An 18,811-nucleotide genomic window follows, 5' to 3' on the forward strand; every position below is an offset into this window, starting at 1 on the left:
GGAAGTCAGTATAGTAATTTTATGGTGTCTTGATTACAGAAGACAAAGCAGAGCTTTAAAGAAAAAACCCCTACATCATCACTTTTTTCCCCTCCCATAAAAACATGAACATTCCCAAATACGATGAGCCTGATACACTGATGTAAAAGCAACTGTGCTAAGAGAAGACACTATTTTAATCTTCTCCCGTACAAAATGTCACACAATAGAATTAAGAAAACTTTTTCTTACCTGCCACTGGTTTCTTTTCTGCAAGAAAAAACTTATTTGTAAAGACATTTAGAGCTATGAAAGAAAATACACTCTTAAAATGTTTTTCAAAATCCTGTCCAGTCTTTTATAACTAAACATTGTACTTCCACTACACAAACACAGAGCCACTATCCTGGTTTTTTATGCTTTCTACACGGGTTGCTGCTTCAGTCTTAAAGAAGGAAGATATTACCACATCAACAAACCAACCTGACTTAAAATTCATGGTTTTTTTTTTTTTTTTAAAGTACTTAAGTCTCTCTTCTCTTGTATAGTACAAAGTATAAAATTACAAATCCCTGTGGCTTCTCTTGGGAAGATAAATTAGCAGAAAATAAATTTTCATCTGTTTTCAAAATGGGAAGCAAAATCAGTAGAGGGGAAGCAACCAGTAAAGAAAGACAGAAATCAATTAATAACAGACCCCAGAGTGATGATCTTCTCCAGCACCTGTTACAGGCAACAAAACCATCATCATGTAGTGATTTGCAGAACCACACAGTCCAGTCTGCTACAGAAATTAGACCAGTACTGTGGCACTTAACAAGAGCATTTAAACAACTTACAAGAGCATGAAGTAAATCTTCTGTGTACCACCACCATACCCCAACTTTTGTCCCATGTGGTTACAATTGTCTAAGCTTTAATTGTTTCATTTGTTTCAATGCTATACAGAACAAGGCATAACAACTATACATGCCTATTATATTTTTGTTTAGCAATTAGCAATACAGAATCCCACTTCTTCAATGCCACAATAAGGTATAGTCTGAAAGAAATGAAGAGCCTATGTCTACAACTTGATGCAAGGCAGTCTCAAATAGCTTGGTGAATACAGTTCCTGCAGGGAGTTTATCGATGTGACTGCCACATGCTGGGATGAGCAATTAAGGATCTCAAGGAGGCTTTAAAAGGTACACCTCAGGAAAGACTCTTCACAGCATTTGAAGTTAAACCCAGCCTCCAGCCAAAGTTCCACCTGGATATTTCGCCACTAATACAGACACAGTTTATGTTACAGAGTAAATGAAGATTTTTCTGCCTGCATATTAATTAATCTGTATTTACATCATATGTTTTAGATGCATAGCAGTGCTGCCTCGCTCAAGCCACACTGCTGAGGGTTCATAAAACCTCAACTTTAAAAATTTAAAACTTATTTACCTTCACACTGAATTGGCTGTAACTTCCCACAGAATCAGTTTAGGATAGCTTCATTACAACATATTGCTACACAACTTGCAGAATAAAATAGTTGGCTCAATCCAAACTCCAAAAGTATACATAAAAATCCAGTTTTTATGGATTTGTCAAGTTCAAAGAAATTCTTTTACGAGTTTCTTCATAGAATTCTTGTTAGTCATCATGGACTCTGATTAATATGCATCACTTTCTTGGTTAATGGAGCAATGCAGTAAAAGGAACATTACAATGTACGCTTGCAGCCTTTTCCTTAGGGTTCAGTCACCTTCTGTCTTAGCCTGTAAGTCAACAATAATGTCAGGATCAAGAAAGGATACAGAATCTCTCCTTAAAGGAAATACTATTTGCTGGAGAATATTTCTCCTACAGGGAAGGTCAAGGTAGGCTAATTAACCTTCGTCCTATCTTGATCATCTTGGCTGCTGCTATCTTGCATTTAAATACATTTTCTCCACTAAGGAACTTCTATCCAAAAATGGGAAGGGCATATCCTTCTTAGAACGTAATAGCCACTTGAAACTTCGATAATGATATTTTACAGGAATAGGGGGTGGCCAGTAAAACATGAACACCAGTGTAATGACAACTAACTATGTGAATTGGAGCCACAGAGATAACATGCCTAGAAACAGGAAGACAACAGCTCTTTTCTAGACATTTTTTTGTGCATGGCTTCTTCCTACCCTATAACAAATTCTGCAGTACTGCACAAGACCAAAAGTTAGAATAAGCGGAAGTAGCAAAGCAACAAGAAAGCCCAAGTTCTAGAAATCATAGCTCAGCAAACAGTAACTACAGGCACATAGAAGTTTTTAAATATGTGGCATGCACAAACCAGTAGGTAAATTAAATTTCATTTTAGAACAATGTGTTACTTTCACAATCTAGTTTTAAAGCATTTAGTCTATTTCAAAGAAAGACATAAGTTCATACATCAAGCTTTGAGGTAAACAGATGTTGCTCCTAGAATATTCCATTGTTCAGGGGAAGAGAAATATTTTATTATTTTTTTCTAGACAGTATAATCACAATGGTCCACTCAGAGGATCTAAATAGCCCACTCTTCCTCCTAAGGATTTGAAATACATATCAAAGCTCTGACAATATAAATGCCTGATCTTGCCAAGCAAATTAACCTACTTTTCTATCCCAAGTACTTCACTAGACTAAAAAGAACAGCAATGACATTCAGGAAAACCAAAATATGAACTACTCCTAGGGAGACATTTCTAGTCTTCCACCATGAAAAGCAACTGTTCTTCTACCTGCTCCCATCACAACAACAAGAATTCAAGCTCTGGCAAACTCATCCCCCTGTGCCTCACCTTAGATTCATCTAGGCTATAAAACCAATTCCAATTCTATAAACTAGTATGTGTCCCTCCCACTACTGCAATACCATGCATTTTTCTATCCTGCTCCAGTAAGCTGACTGCTTCCCCAGTACGAGGCCATAATTTCTTGTAAAGGGCTATTTTCAAATTGTCACACAACCAGAATAAAATGTGGTTGGAAGGTAAAAGTAGTCTAAAACACAATGGAAGTATCAAAACTGACAACAGCTTTAGAGAAGACGAAACCATACAGCCCTTTATACTAAGCATGGAATTGCAGAAGAAGCAGATTGTAACAGTGATGGAAGAGTACTTCATTCCTGCAGTCACTAAAATACTCAGTGTAGCTAATTCAACATCAATAACACAAAGTCAAAAGAACTGATGCAAATTTACCAAAAGCTTTGGAATATCACATATGTCTAGGTCAGCACTTAGAAGGGCAAGCAAAAAGAGTATACAGCATGTGCACACTCTAAAGCTACCTACAATTCTTTTCTTCTACTAGGTGTTGGGGTTTTTTAAGTTGTATTTTTTACGTGTAGTATAGCTTTCTTAAAATCCAGCCATTAGTAAAAGCCATACCTTGTTATAAGTTTTAGTATAAAATTATTACTGCAAATGCAGTAAAAACGAAAGAGCTTGTTTCAAAAGAACCCCAAAACTGAAATTATTTCTAAACTATCACTGAATTACTAAGCATATTAGATTTATTTTTTACAGACAGTTATTTTTTATCATTTATCAGTTTTAATAACTGATGGCTGGATTTTAAGAAAAGCATTGAAGATGCGGTGATAAAACTGAGCTGCCTAGCAAGGATTTGAAGCACAAAGGCCATGTAGCCTATCTTGCCATAGTAGCAGCCACTGGTTCACAATTCAGATGCTGTATTATACATGGCCACCTTTCTTCAATTCTACTTGAATATTTTTGCAAAATCTGAACACTGATCTATTTTCTTATTATGTTTGATTATCACTTCATACAGAAAAGTGTGATCAATTTAAAAAGATTCAGTCTCGTTGCTGATACAATACTGAATTGTATCTAATTCCTCTGATTTTAAGGTAAGGGCTGAGAATACAGGCATCCAGCATTTAAAAACTACAATAGAGTCAGAAAGGTGTCAATTGTGTTCTTTACACTGACAGTTTACATATAATGATCAAAAATTGGGGTGGGAACTGTAAGAAAAATATGAGCTAGTGCTATTCTGAAGTATTTATCTTACTGTTCTAATGCCTTAAACATGTTAAATAAAAAACTTGCTTTTTTGTTAAATACTATTTGTATATTCAAAGACATCATTCACTCCAGGTATGTACAGCAGAATAACATACCTTAGTACATTAAAAAAAAAATACATTAAAAAAAATAAGAGCACACTGAGGACTTTTGCATGTAATTGTCTTGCTATGTTTCTTCCAAAATTCTGTAATAATTTAACATAATAAATACACATGTTTAATCAAACCAGCTGGTGGCACTCTTGTGCCACTATTTTGGATTTAATGTCACAGTCGAGAAACACTACAAAATCCTTCTTTAAAATGCATTCTCTGTCCCTAAGAAACAAACTAAAAATCAAGGGAAACTCAGTATACAGTGTTCACTTGCAGGGCTATACACTTGCAAAATTTTGTTGAAAAGATTACTACAGCTTCCATTTCAACCACATTACTACACTGAATTCTTTGGACTCCAGCTTCAAGAATTAGAATCCACTATTTCCAAAAGAAAACTCAAGAATTAAAGATTGAGAATTATTTTTGTAATTTTGACCCAAAGATGGGGAAGGAGAACTGAACTTTTTTTTTCCCAATCTCTTTGAGATTACGTATTCATATGGAACTTATTCATATGGACACAATATGGTAAACATCTAACCAAAAATATAAATTTTCTGCTTTCCTTTGCAAAAGGGGTTGTTTAACCTAGCAAAAAAGAGTCTCAGGGGACACCTTATCACTCTCTACAGCCACCTAAGAAGGGATTTGTAGATAGGTGGGTGAAAGTCTCTTCTTGCAAGTAATAAGAGATAGGACAAGATAAAAGGCCTCAAATTGTACCAGAGGAGGTTTAGATTAGATATTAGAAAAAATTTGTTGCAAAAGGGGTTACAGTTTATTCTTATTAAAACCTCAGAAAAGGAAAATAGGCAGTGAGAAACTGAAGCAGCAGCACTGGGTAACAGAGCTGCCTGACCCTTCACATGCAACGTGTTTTCTCAGAATCATAGAGTGGGTAAGGCTGGAAGGAACCACAGTTGATCATCTGATTCAACCTCCCTTGCTCAAGCAGGGTCATCCTAGAGCTGCTTATAAAAATCTTGTCAAACGATACTACTGAGAGAAATTTTCCATGATTGGACACTGATCAGTAATCATCTACATCAGACAAAGTATTCCCAAGAAAGGAAAGGAAAGTGTGTGTCATTTAAAATATGTATGTTTTTAAAGACCTCTGCACATCTGGCCATGAAACAGATGAGGGTCCTGCCAATAATCTAAGTCTTGCTTTGTGCTTTCCCAGGAGAAGATAGCTAAATTTTTCTGTGACAGAATTAAAATTGTAGTCTCAGAGAAGCCCAAAGCATCACAATTAAAAAAACCTTGATGCTGAAATTTCTCACAGAGCACTGGCCAGCCCTTCAGCTGGATTGCACACTCTTCCTCTTGAATCAAAGACAGGCCAAGATCAATAATGCCTGGGTCCATGGTGGGAGACTACAGCAGTCTTCCTTAAGCTCCAGTGCCTGGCTGCTGTAAAACATGATGAAGCCAGACAAGGGAAGGGAGAACCTGGTGCAATTACTCTGTGCCTCAAGAGTAGCCAACCCTCCCTCCTAGGACTCCATTTCACTGCAGGCAACTGGAATAAAAAAAATAAAATAATTATATCTTAACTTATAGCAATTACTTCTTAAATACCAGGGATGTTTTATAACTTCATGCCAGTCCTGACAGACTAATCCTGTTGAAATTCACTGTAATTTAAGTAACATGTCTGTGGACATCCCAAATGAACAAACTGCTGCTCTGTGTGCATGAGGTGCACTCAGTGCTAGTCCATCACCTCCCAGGTCAGGCTGGGATCTCCCCTGCTGAACACAAGTTACTTTACTTAAGACAGAGCAGGACAAAAAGGATCGCAAAAGCTGGTGAACATTCAGTTCAAGATTCATTTCACTATTGCTTTTTAGAAATTTAAAATTTAAACTTCTGCAAGGAAGAAGCAGTCCTGTCATTCCCCCAACCACATGCTCTCACATCTCTTGTGCAGACAGCAATAATTTTGACCATGTGGTCCAACGGATCAATGAACAACTAATTCACAAGGATTATTTTCCAGGGAAAGCTGCTCCAAATCACTAGGCAGCTGCATAAACAAAAGCTCCAACACAAGATAGGGCAAGGCTGCCCAATTCAATTCAGTTTGGATCCAAACTGCATAAACCAAATGTGAAATCCCAAATACAGTTTGTCTGCAGGGAGGAAGTTTCAAGAAAACCCCAAGAAAAAATAAGACGGAGTAATTTCACAGAAAATCATTCTCTGGAAAAGGCACATTAAGTGGAAGATCTAAACAAGAAAGGGAAAAACCCCCGAACTATAACTAATTGATTCCTATCTGCATTACTTACAGAATATCAGAGACTTCATCCTGTGAAGGGCTCTACCTGTAGCAGAAAACAAGACATCAAAGCAGCTAAGAAATCTAAGGAATAAGAATACATATAGCTTTAACTGAAGCTATAATTTAGTTTGAAATCTACTGCCTTATACTCTAAGAAGTAATTGTATTAAGAAAAAATTTTATTTTAGGGCTGTTGACTTCTAAACTAGAAATTCTGCCCAAAATGACTGTAGACATAAAACCATCCAAAGATCAACTGCTATAAAAGAATGGGTATACACAGCTGGGGCGTTAAAAGTCACAAATCTACCCTATTTGTTAAAGCAGTCAAGCCACATGAATGAAATAAAACTTGCATTCATAAAGCAAGGCATGTGATGTGGCAGGTCTAACATACTGAATAACTTGCATAAGTAATCCTAATTAGTGTCCAACACAGGAAACTAAGCAAAACTGTACATTTGGTTAACTAAAATGAAGGCTTTTCTTTTTATTTGCAGACTTTTATTGTAGTATAACAAACTGAACACTAAATACTATATTATTGTGGTATAACAAACCAAAGCAGCGTGTTCAGAACTGACACAACTAAAAGGCTCTCAATTGTTTCTCCAGAAGATGAAGTCTTATTTTTGAGAGGTTCAAACTCCTCTAAAAGCCTCATAAATCCTAGTTTTCATGCTATAGTTTAGAAATATACATAACTGAGGAAAACAAATTCTTTTCTTCTCTTAGGAGTTTAATGTTCCACAACTGGTGGCTGTGTTTCCAATTTTTGTTATCTGTCCCAAATTTCTTTTTTGGCAACCTGAAACAAGGACAAACAAGTAATCTGTTTCTAACTTCCTACAGATTTAGTATTTCACATCTCTAATCTAATCAAATGTTGCAGAAAAAGTAAAGAAATTTGTTTTAAGCAGAACGATGTATCCACAAAGAAACTGGCTGTTTTAAAAGCTCCATAACTGATCGTCACTAGTAGAGTGATATCCTCACTGGAAACTGCAACCAACGCACACAACTCCCCTGCAGCACACTTTCAGCAAAGTCTGGTAACATCGAAAGGCAAGACTTCTGATTTCTCAACTCAGGTCTAGTGGGTAGCTCCAAGAATGTGCTGCCTAGATTTAATTGATCATTCATCTATGGGATTTTTCCTCCTGCAGACAAATCTGGTAAGAGAAAGAACCTCTGAACAACCATTTTCTTGGCTTGCCTGTATTAACGATTTTTTCCTCAAGAAACCGTCAGAAACACAAGGATTTTTCTGAAGTGCTGCGGAACAGGCATAAAAACAAAGAGATTAATTTTAAAGTGTGCTTATTTACCCAGCATTTGGGATAGCAGAGTGAGTCATTCAGTTGCTTGTCCACAGAAGACTCCAACCTCACAGAAAAGCCCAAAGAACAGTGTATTTAGGTAGAAACAACGCCTTTGGTGCTCACACACTAACAAAGTACATCCTAACTGTAATTCTTGAGTGGATACCAGCCTTGCCAGCCAGCGGTGTCAAACAAGACATATTACACTGTCCATTTTCCTGTTCCTTTCAGGGAGGGAACTTTAAAGCTTATTCACCAGTGTGAGGCAAAACTGACAGAAGAGAAACTACTCTTACATGTTTTATGGTTTCTGCTATACTTCCATTAGTTATCTCCTATGTGGAAAAGTTACAGGATAAAGTTTAAGTCCATAGCTCTAAAGTAAGTCAGATACAGTGAGTGGAGAATCAAGATTTACCAATTCAAGGATAATGTTAAAATTCTTGTTTCCCTCTCATGTATTTTAAATCCATCTACCCCAATTTTTGAAACCTACTATTCCGTGCATGTGCAGTAAACAAAACTTTTAGAACACCTCCTTTGGATCTCAATTGAAAATCCTTTAAAAAATTAAAACTATCCCTTCCCATCACTTGCTTTGCAGATTCCATAAGTATAATGTGAAAATAAGTTTATGTGCTAGTTTGCAGGCATTTGGGAGAGTGTATTAGCAATCCTTGGGTTCTAGTGCATCATATGACGATTACGCATAGCCGAGCACATTTGATTATTTCTTTGAAATATATAAATATTGTTTATATTTTATAAAATCATATGTTTATCTTAGAAAATGCTTTGAAAGCTTCCAAAAATCTGGCAAATGAGGAGTTATTTTACATGTACTTCAAGAATATTTGAAAAAATGGATGGCTCACACTTCTTATGCCAACAGAACTGGAAGCCAAACTAATTTTTCAGGACGACAGATATGCACAATTTTCCCTTACTGTTGACTTATTAAAGAACACTTTGTGACTAATAATTGGAAAAAAAGAAAGCGGAAGAAATGGTCTAATTGTGTTTCAAATTAAGTCTCTCCATTGACTATTTTCAGCTTAGGAAAAGCGGAACTGGAAATGCTGCAGAATAGACTTTGTATTCTAAACTAAGGACATAACACAACTGGCAGAAAATGAAATTAGGTTTTTTTAAAGTCTTTAGAAGAAACACAAACCAAACCTCTGCAATGCTTTGTTTGCTACTTATCTGTGACTTCTCGCACATATTGGAGTCTAACATCCTTCACATCTGCTAGCCACACAACACATGGACCATAAGGAAAAGTACTCAAACTTCAAGCTCCCAAAATACAAAAGCCAATAATGCTCTACTCCTGCAAGAGCTAAAACAGACAACTCTTCTTTAAACCATGTACATATAACAGATGAGATTCAGCAGTCCAATTCTATTTTAAGACACCATTGCCAAACAAAGACCATATATATCATCAGTTTGTCTGCATACATGAACAGTCAACTGCCTTTTCATGCATAGCAACATTTAGCAATCGCACATAAAACATGAGCCTCAATTTTAAATGGATACTAAAGTTTCTGTGTTATACCACTGCACAGGCAAATGAAATGCTAACAAGTCTATATAACAACTATAGCAAAATTGCTATGAAACACAAACTTTATTATCCCTTACATCCATTTCAAGTTTTCCATTTTATCCCACAGGATCTTTTAGCCAGTACAGATTTATTTATGTGTGCTGAGCTTACATGACAATTGCTGCTGTCAATGCCTCCAAAGCTCCCTTTTTTACCCTGAAAGAAGCATTAATATTTACACTGCCTTCTCTGTCAAGTGAAGCAAAAACCATGTAGCTTTATTGCACTGGCATTCTCTTCTCATGATTTTTACCCCTCATGCATCAAGTTTAAATCTACAATAAGTTTAAGTAAAAGCTAAAAACTAAAGTGCAATTAAATCATGTGGTGTCACTGGATAAATTTTGCATTATCTTTGTATGTGCAGAATCTCTCAGCTGTGCAAACTGGGTTACAGACATAAAGAGGGTGGGGGATGATGCTGAACTGTGCCAGACCAGATGGCAGACATCAAACTTATCTGCAACCTCTTCACTGAGTGTGTGCAGGACAGTAACAATGACTGCCCATGAATGGAGCCTTTCACCCGCCAGACACAAACAGCTACATAAGCATCATCAACAGAGTTGTCTATTCTCTCCCCTCTGCTTTCTTCTCCTTCTGCTCCAGCACAGGTCACTGAAAACAGAGACAACTTCTTGCTGGCAGAGGGACCAAAGGACGAAGAAAAAGACAATGTGGGTGGAGGCAACAAGCTAGTCATAGAGACATCATTTCCCCTACCTTCAACTCATGCTTCACTAATTTGGTCTACATACAAGTAAAGTATGTAACCCCCCACAGAAACTACATTTTAAGGTGCATGCCACTCACTGCACAACTAAAAGCATAGAAAATTAAATGCAACCTACCAATTTAAGAAAGAATATTGTTCAAGCGAGGATCTATGAAGCCATTTTGTAAAAGACAAATTGAGCAAAAATTATGTGGGTTAGGGAGGGGTGGAGACAACTTTTCTTTTTATTCAACAATACTTAAGGGGAGACCGAAGACCAGAACATAAGTGCAGTCAGAAACTTGAGACAAGGTCTCAAGACTACAGAGTGATTGCAGTCTTTCAAAGACTTCAAAAGTCTTCAAAACATCAACATTCACAATGTCTAAAAAGATAGTACTACGAAAGGAAAGTAGGAAAGGAAGAAAATTAAACGATGATGACAACGAATAAACCCACAATTTTAGACAACCAAGGGAACTCCATTCAACTCCCCTGAAAGTGGCCTCAAGACAAATGCAGAATGAGTATAAGGATGGGCCTGGCCAATACAAGCACTGAGTTATCATCTGTCATCATGTTGATTTATCTGCAACCCCAAGAATTGCCTACAGTACTGGCTGCTAGGAGGAAGAAAAATACAAGACATTAAGTTGCCTGTCCAAATGCTCAGGCAAGAAGTTCTAAATAATCAATTACCACCAATGAGTTCCTGCCCTCCCTTCCAGCCTCCAGTCCCTGGCTACAACCTCTCCTAATGTGCATCAGTCCCCTGAGCCTCTGCAGTTCACCTAAATAACACAGAATGAGGCCCAGAATAGAAGCATAAAGTTTTGGTGGACTAAGTACCAGTTAAGTGCCAAAGCTGGGACAAGGGAGGAGATGAGAGTGTAAAGAAGAACTGTGAGGAAGGAAGGATGAGAGGAAAGGGAAGTCACATCTTCCCATTGCTGGTGGTTGTGGAATTGCAGCCTTTTTCTGTAATATTGGTCTCTATTACCAGCCAGAGAGTAACTAGACCACACATACCTTCAGTGGGCCAGTGCATGACTGTTCTTTTACAGGATTTTCCTGTACTTCCATCTCAGAGAGCTCTTAAATACAGAGCGGAACTATTTTTTTAAGATAGAATACTGAAACTGAAAAGCCTCATTTCCTTTTTCCTCCCATCAAAATTGTCTTCCATTTTACTTAGGAAGAGCAAAACGTGAAGCTGCAGCACAAAGGATGACTTTTTAAAGTACCTATACTGCCTGGAGAAGACAGAAAGTATCGGTCAAAAGGGCAGAGCTGCCCAGACACGGACCTCTTTCAGAAGAGCCACAGCAGTAAAGAAAAATTTTAAAGGTCAGCTCACCTACAGGCAGTCTCAAGGAAGACAGGCAAAAGAAAAGAGCTAACTTGAAGCACTACTTCAGAATAACAAATCTCAAAACAGATCTGCTGTGACCGTGAATAAACAGCCTCTCCCACTTTCTGCATAAAAACTGTTGGGTTTTTTCCGTATATGGACTTTAGGATTTCTTCAAAGGCTATTTCCTCAGAGGGATGTTTTCTATTAGAAACAGCACCACTGAGTCAACTGTGTGGGTGGGAGGGTACAATTCAGCCCTACTGAAAGGTGTTTTGGTTCGCAACCTAGCCAAGAGAATTAATAAACCCTTCAACTAATTTTTGGGCATTAAATGAATGACATAGGAAATAAACAGCTTCATTGATACCAAATTATTCTTCCAAAGAATCCATTTAAAAGCCAAATTAATTTAGAAAGCACAACCACAGAATCTGTCACAAACTCAAAAAAATCACTGCCCTTTTTCTGTTCACCAGTGATGAGAAAAAAAAACTTCTTCTCAGTAAGTCCCATCCCATCCCATCACATAACAATTTAAAAACTGAATAGTTGAAACCAATTCTGTAAACCTGCGGGCAAGGACTCAGAATCAAACACCTTCCTCAGGCTACTGAAATTAAAAAGAATAGATAGAGCCAAAGCAAACAGCATGGTTAATGAGTGCAGAGGTTTCTGTTCTCAAGAGGAGAGCAGAATCTGGATCTCAAATTACTGACACTTTCTGGTTACTTCCTTCAAAGGAATCAATCATTTTTATCAACTTATCTGGGCAGAGAAACAATAGCCACATTCTTATTTAAGAAGCAATCACTGGGTTTGTACAAAGGCAGCTCTCACATGTCTTTGAGAAAAGCTTTTGGGAATGATTCTGAGCCTTGAAGTCAGTGGCCAAGAGCTCAGAAAGCAACTGAAACAGCAATTGCAATGCTTGCAGCAATATAGATTAGCTTCCTGTGAAGACAAAGCAACTTCTTGACCTCTGTCCCTTGATTCACCAACATCAAGTGAATTAAGTGCAGCAGGTGGTTTGTTGATTACCCATGACACAAAGGATTGAAAAAACCTGGGAAACAAGAAGGGCAATTTTGACGCCTCAAGCATATAACTCTCAAAGTAAAAGAGAAAATCTAAAGGAAGACCTGCAAGATCTGCAGAAAAGACCTTGTGTTAAAATTCAAAAAATTGCACCATTCATGCTTTTCTTAGGCTATGCAAGCTAGAGGAACTAATTCACAAAAGTCATCTTTTTAGCCCAAGAAGAGACCAAAATGCAAGACTGCCTAACTTTCTACATCATAAAGACAGACATATAATCATGAATAACAGCTGGAGATGCACAAAAAACCCCAAACCCAAAAATAAGCCTTATCATACCACGAAAAGAAAATGATTCTCAAATAAACAACAATATAATCAATGGCTGTCATAGGCTGGGCTTGAACACTTAGGCCTACAGCAATAATGCAAAGGTTTGCATTTTAACTTTACAAAGAGCAAAGGGCACATTTCTATCTGTTTTGCTTCACTCAATATGAAATCTCCAATAAAAGCAAACTGAACAAAAACGTTTTATACAAAAAGAAAGTTGACCTAAACTGTCATTCATTTCTCACCATTTCAAGTAGATTTAAATCAAAGTGTGACCTCAATGAGTTGACCATAAGGATGACAAGCCTGCATTGTTCACTATATATCAGATGAACTTTTGTTGCAGATGTGTAGAACCAAGCTTTTAGTACAGCCCATTCAGATTAGTTTTAATTATTGATTAGAATAACGTCAGCTTGTTCTAGTTTTCTCTCATGAAAGAGAACATACATATTAGTACAACTGACATTTTAACAGGTCAGATTTCTGTTTCAGAGAGTATTTCTACAAGAGAACTTCTAAGTTTAAATTCTCAAAATTTACTGTAACACTTTCCACATTTTCTCTCACAAGTCACCAGCACTTGCAACGTTCACTGAATTGGCTGGTCTTACTGAAGTTTCCTCTCTGATGAATCAATATCAAAGCATCAAAATCCCAAATTAATATCTGCTAATGTTGTATTGCAGCCCAGTTATTTTACTCTGTTGTGTATTGTTTCAAAGAGCTCCTCCCGTCATACATTAAACAAGAATATTTAGTAGCAGCAAATTATCGGTATAGTATAGCTCCTGATGGACACCCACAGATTGCTCCATGTATTTCAGGTATTAATTGTACTATAAGAGGAATGGAGTTTTGTCAGTTGTGCTTCCTTTTTTCCCCATCTGTTCACTCTTCAGATTTAAATTAAGGGCAATATGGGATATTTACTTTGAATAAAAGTATTAACTATAAAAACATTAAAATGTATGACTGGCTTGAGAGGAGGAAGAAGAGATGGGAAAAGCTCTTAAAAAATCCAAAACCAAGACAATTCTTTATAAGAAGTTTCCTTGCAGACAGAACTAAAACCAGAGAAAGAAGTAGTTACAACATGTGCAGTTCCTGTAAAAGCAAGTCTTCAATCAACCCCACTGCACTGAAGATGTTTAGCTATGAGTGTCAGCATGGGAAATGTGGTGTACATTTGAAGAGAAAAGCCCAAACCAAACAAAAATCTTGAATTAGTGACACTCTACCTCAGTGATTGGTTGCCCTTGTGATGTCAAGTCCAGCTCCTGAGGTCTCGTCACCTTATCGATATCCAAGGAGTCCATGCTGGAAGCTGCTGAGGTCACGCTGGAACGGGAGGAGTTACTGATGGAGCGCACCTCAGCATCGCTCACCGTGCCAGCAGACGCTGTCCTCCTGTGCTGGGCAGCAACCACTGGCTTGGTGTCTTCTGCAAGAGACTGCTGGGCTGCTTCATCCATGCTCAAAGAGGCCTTCTCTAACTGTGCAGTGATGTCATCCAGAGACACGTTGGCATGTGATGGTTTAGTCACCTTAGCAGAGGAGGAGGACAATCCTTTCACGCTGCTGTGCTTAGCAGAAGGTCGACTAGCAGGCGGTTTCTGAGTTTTGGGTTCTGTGGCAAGGCGTTTGACTGCAGCATTGTTTGCAGAATGAGAGCCGATGCTGCTGAGCTCCTGCTCTATGGAACAGAGATCAGCCATGAGGGCATCCAGATCCACAGTCTCCCCCTGATTCAGGGCTTCTGCAACAGAAGAACAGTCAGTATGTCAAACAAGAGTAGCCAGTACGTGCAGAGTTATTTCATTTGCAACGCCTCGCTTTGTGTTATCAAATCTAATGGTTAAGAGAGCAAAGGAAGCAATATATTCTTTTCCCATCTGCATTGCAGAAATCTGTGCACTGCTGAACAGAAATTCATTTGCACTACTATCCTTGACCAGTGCAACTTTCACACTATTTAGGTTAAACTCATTTGTCAGCAAAAGAAGTCTATGAATGTTCAGATTACATCTGAAAAGTTTAAACTGCTTTCCTGTGAACAGAATGTAAAAACACATTTGCACAATATCATGCCTCACTTTTTGAAAAGGTGCAGATGTTTTGCTAAACATTTTGTGCTAAAGTAATGCAACTGCTTTAAAAAAACAAAACCAAAACATCGAACCTTTAAATTAAGGTTTTGTTCTGTTTATCCTGAAAGCATTCTGTAGCTATATTCCTGCATCCTGTTCCATAAAACAAGATGCTCTTTCTTCCCAGTTAACAGATTCACATTAATTCATTCTTTCATGAGACCAGATCCCAGAAAAAGTTTTTTTATACAAATACTACACTACAGTTCTCAGATACTGGAGGTGTTGTAAAAGATACTGCTTTAGAAGACTCAAATACGCAAAAAAAAAGGACACCAGAAAGCAATGCCTTTAGCAAATATGTTCTCACCTATCTCATCTCTCAGCTATAAGCATATTCAAATGTTCTTATATTTTACAATATTTTAATTTATATCTGGAATAGGTTTTTTTCTTAAACTATATGTGGTAAATAATTCAACAAACCATTCAAATTGTACATGGAGAAGCGATATGAGAAGTTGGCAAGATTGGTTTCCTGGCGGAGAGGTGACCTCTTCACTGGTGCCACAGGCTTATCTGCATCCAAACTCTGAAAAAGATCCAAAAAATGGCAAAATAAAGTTTGACAAGGAATTGGACAAGCAAATCTTTAAGATGAATGAAAATTAATTTTCTCTAAGAGAAATTTTTCAAAACTTACTGGTATATATAAAAACACCCCTAGTTTTCAGGCTTTAGACTGAAAACAAACATTGTCATTGTTTTTGAAAAAAAACACATTCTGCTTTTTTTCAGAATCAAAAAGAGAGACACATTTCCCAAATGCTTTTCTGAGTGGTGTTACACATCAGCTCATTTTGAAACAGACAGCTGACTTACCTGTAACTATTTCTCTTCAGGAAACTGCACAACATTCGAAGTGGGATAACGGTCTAAGATAAGGTCTAAGATATCCATATTAACTTATGAGCATAATCATGGCATAAGTGCTTAAAAACATTCAATGAAGAATCCTATTTTATTAACAAGGATTTAAATTCACTGAACTCAGAATTTTTTTTAAAATAGTGTTTTCTGTGAATAACATTAAGTTATGAAAACCCAGCCTGTTTATGTAGGACACATTTTATTTTTAAGGAAAACTAGCATAGGTTAAAAAAGAAATTATTTCTAACCAATACACTCAGTTTTTATGTTATGATGGCTAATATGGGGATAATACTATAATAAATACCAGTATTTTTGTAAGTAGCAAGCAGTAGGGCACTATGATCCAGCTGCTGACCCACGTAGTACAGGGTCAGGAGCTGCTGGCCCTGGAGTGGAATGTGTTACATGGGGAATCCAGCTCTTGCTGTCACTGAAGCTCAACAGGCCTGCAGAAAATCCGAAATTAGGCAATGCTTGTACTGATAAAGAGCTCCTGAAGATACGCTTGCCTGAAGGAAAAGCGTCTTCTAGTTCCAACAGAACTAAGTTTTTCACCTAAACTTTTTATGTTCATTTTCTACATCTTTACTCAAGACTTTGTTAAAAAAATCAAATACTAATATTTATTCTTCCTGAGCTCCCTTCTCTCCTCAGCTTGGCCTGAACTTTAAAAAACAAAAAAATCTATAACCCTAGAGACATCACTAAAACTGGAGACAGAAGAAGCAAGTTAGGCCCCGTTCCTTCAGACCAAACCCATAGACTGCTACAAAAGATTTCCTGTGAAGAAAATATATTCTGGTTGAAAGCACCTCAACCATGTTTTCCTGGCTTTAATAAAGTTATTGCAGATCACTGGACACACGTGATATCCCCTCACTATTACCTAAACGCATTCTCCGTAACACATTAGACTGCTAAACCAGCAGTTTGGAGAACTGCTAAAAACTGCTACAGCTCCAAAAGCTTAATTCTAAATAATCATGAGAAGCAAGGTAAATTTTTTTTCATTTAACCTGCACCATACAGCAGGAAAACTTAAGCAGAATAAATATTAAAACACCCTTCATCAATGCCAAATATTGCTCACACATGCTGCAGATTTTGTGACTTCGTTTTATAATGCTTTTGTTAGACCAAGGGTTAAAGAGGAAAAGTGAATTCAAATGATTCCCATGGGCATTTAAACAAATTCAGATCTTTTAAAAAGCACTTACATCTGGGTTTTACTTTAAACCTCCTCAAAATAAACATTTAGGAAGTCTAAAAAGAAGTTAAAGATTAAGGATCTCGGGGACAAGAACCTTTCCTCCTTGTGCTCTTGAAATCTAGCTGACAGATAGCAACAAATGCAGAAACTAGAGGAGAATGCACTTTGGATCTCATTAACCACCTCCCTTTACTGGGACTTCACTGGAACTGCCCCATCAAGATTTCATGATTGTCCAAATAAATGAACTGAGACACAACCAACTCCGTTAACTTGTTTATACAGAACAATATGGGGTCATTCAAAGTTTTGGGAGAAATGTCATTTCGCTGTAGTTGTGAAAGATAGAAGAGCAACTGCCAGGCTATGTTGCAGACTGTCTTGAACAGCAATATGAAGGTAAGGAACAAATAATGTGGGTCCTACCATTAAGTAACTGTTAGTAGGTTTTAAGAAATTTGCACAGACCAACAACGAACTGAGACATCACCCTGAAGTCTGCATGTCAGTAGTGCAGCTATAAGCCCCAAGTAAAGGATACTTGTATTTCTAGGCTGCTCATACCATTAAAAAAATGGGGCAGAGAACAAAGGGTTTAAGACCCTTTGAATTGTTCTGCTACAATGGCTATAATAAATACCAGGATTTTTATAAGTAGCAAGCTGCAGGGCAACTGTGATCCAGCTACTGACCCAAGAAGTACATGACAGGGTCAGAAGCTGCTGCCCCTGGAGTGGAATGTGTTACATGGGGAATCTTGCTGTCACTGAAACTCAACAGGTCTGCAGAACATCCAAAATTATGCAATGCTTAATGCGTCTAAGACCCATTGTGCTCCTCTGTGAATATCCTCAAGCCAATTTACAAAGCCCATGCCTTCAAAATGGTTCATACCATTAAAAACCCTTCAAAGGAAGTTAAAAATCAGCAAGAATTAGTACATGCAGATTCATGTTACACTCTTCCACTCATCTCAGAAGGCAGGATTCTTTATTGCCTTGCATGTGTGAGCTCAGGAAAAAAACCAAACATTTTCCCCTATAGTGCTATATACACTTAGAACTTGCTGGCAGAGACATTAGCAGAGATGAGACTGAATTTGAAATCCTGTTACCAAATACCAATACCTGAACCAAAACCACTACAATAATTAGCTCAATTTTCCTTTAGTCTTCAGGTAAGATGAAGATGAGAAAAACTGTCTCTTCTCTAGCTTAATAAGCCTTCAGTTATCATACCTTTGCTTAACTCTACATGACAAACAGGGAGAAAATTAAATATGTTATTCAGGAAGGCCAGTTCACACAGCTGAAACACCCCTTGCAGGCAGTCACAGAGAAATGGCTGATCACCCCAGGAGTGTAGCACACACCATGCCAAATGCAGTAGCTGCTTGTGAAGCAAAGGAAAAGCACTAGAACAAAAGCAGGACCAAAAGATCTCCTATCAGCTGCTTCAATTCAATTGCATTCACGTTTTCTTCTTATTGCTGTTTAGGTGCAACAAATAAATGCTGTCACAGCTGTACAATGTCAAATCACATGTTTTGAGACACAGCCTATTAGCTGAAATCCATACTGCTCTACATATGTAAGGACAAATACCAATTCTATAATTCTCGGAAGGAACTATACTCTTTGTGACAGGTCAAGCTAGCAGGTTGTACAAAATGAATAAACAACATCAGGATGGAGAAAACAAGCCAATTTATAAACCTTTAAAGGTTACTGAACTGGTCATAGGCTACGGTCTGCCTTGCTGCAAGTGGCAGTGTGA

The 18,811-nt window shown here is 37.5% G+C and overlaps 1 protein-coding gene across 5 annotated transcripts in view; it reads right to left on the minus strand.

The window, feature by feature from the left end:
* The window catches only part of RAPH1 (Ras association (RalGDS/AF-6) and pleckstrin homology domains 1), an 85,351-nt gene that overhangs the window by 33,662 nt on the left and 32,878 nt on the right, over window positions 1-18,811 (minus strand). For all 5 annotated transcript variants that reach the window (XM_058840226.1, XM_058840227.1, XM_058840229.1 and 2 more), the window contains exons 3-4: window positions 15,379-15,484; window positions 14,044-14,561 (exon numbers count right to left, since the gene is read on the minus strand). In XM_058840226.1, the coding sequence (XP_058696209.1) occupies window positions 14,044-14,561; window positions 15,379-15,484 (624 nt within the window). The remainder of the gene's footprint in view (window positions 1-14,043; window positions 14,562-15,378; window positions 15,485-18,811) is intronic.

Source organism: Poecile atricapillus, chromosome 5 (genome assembly GCF_030490865.1).
Source record: "Poecile atricapillus isolate bPoeAtr1 chromosome 5, bPoeAtr1.hap1, whole genome shotgun sequence".
NCBI classification, from domain to species: domain Eukaryota; kingdom Metazoa; phylum Chordata; class Aves; order Passeriformes; family Paridae; genus Poecile; species Poecile atricapillus.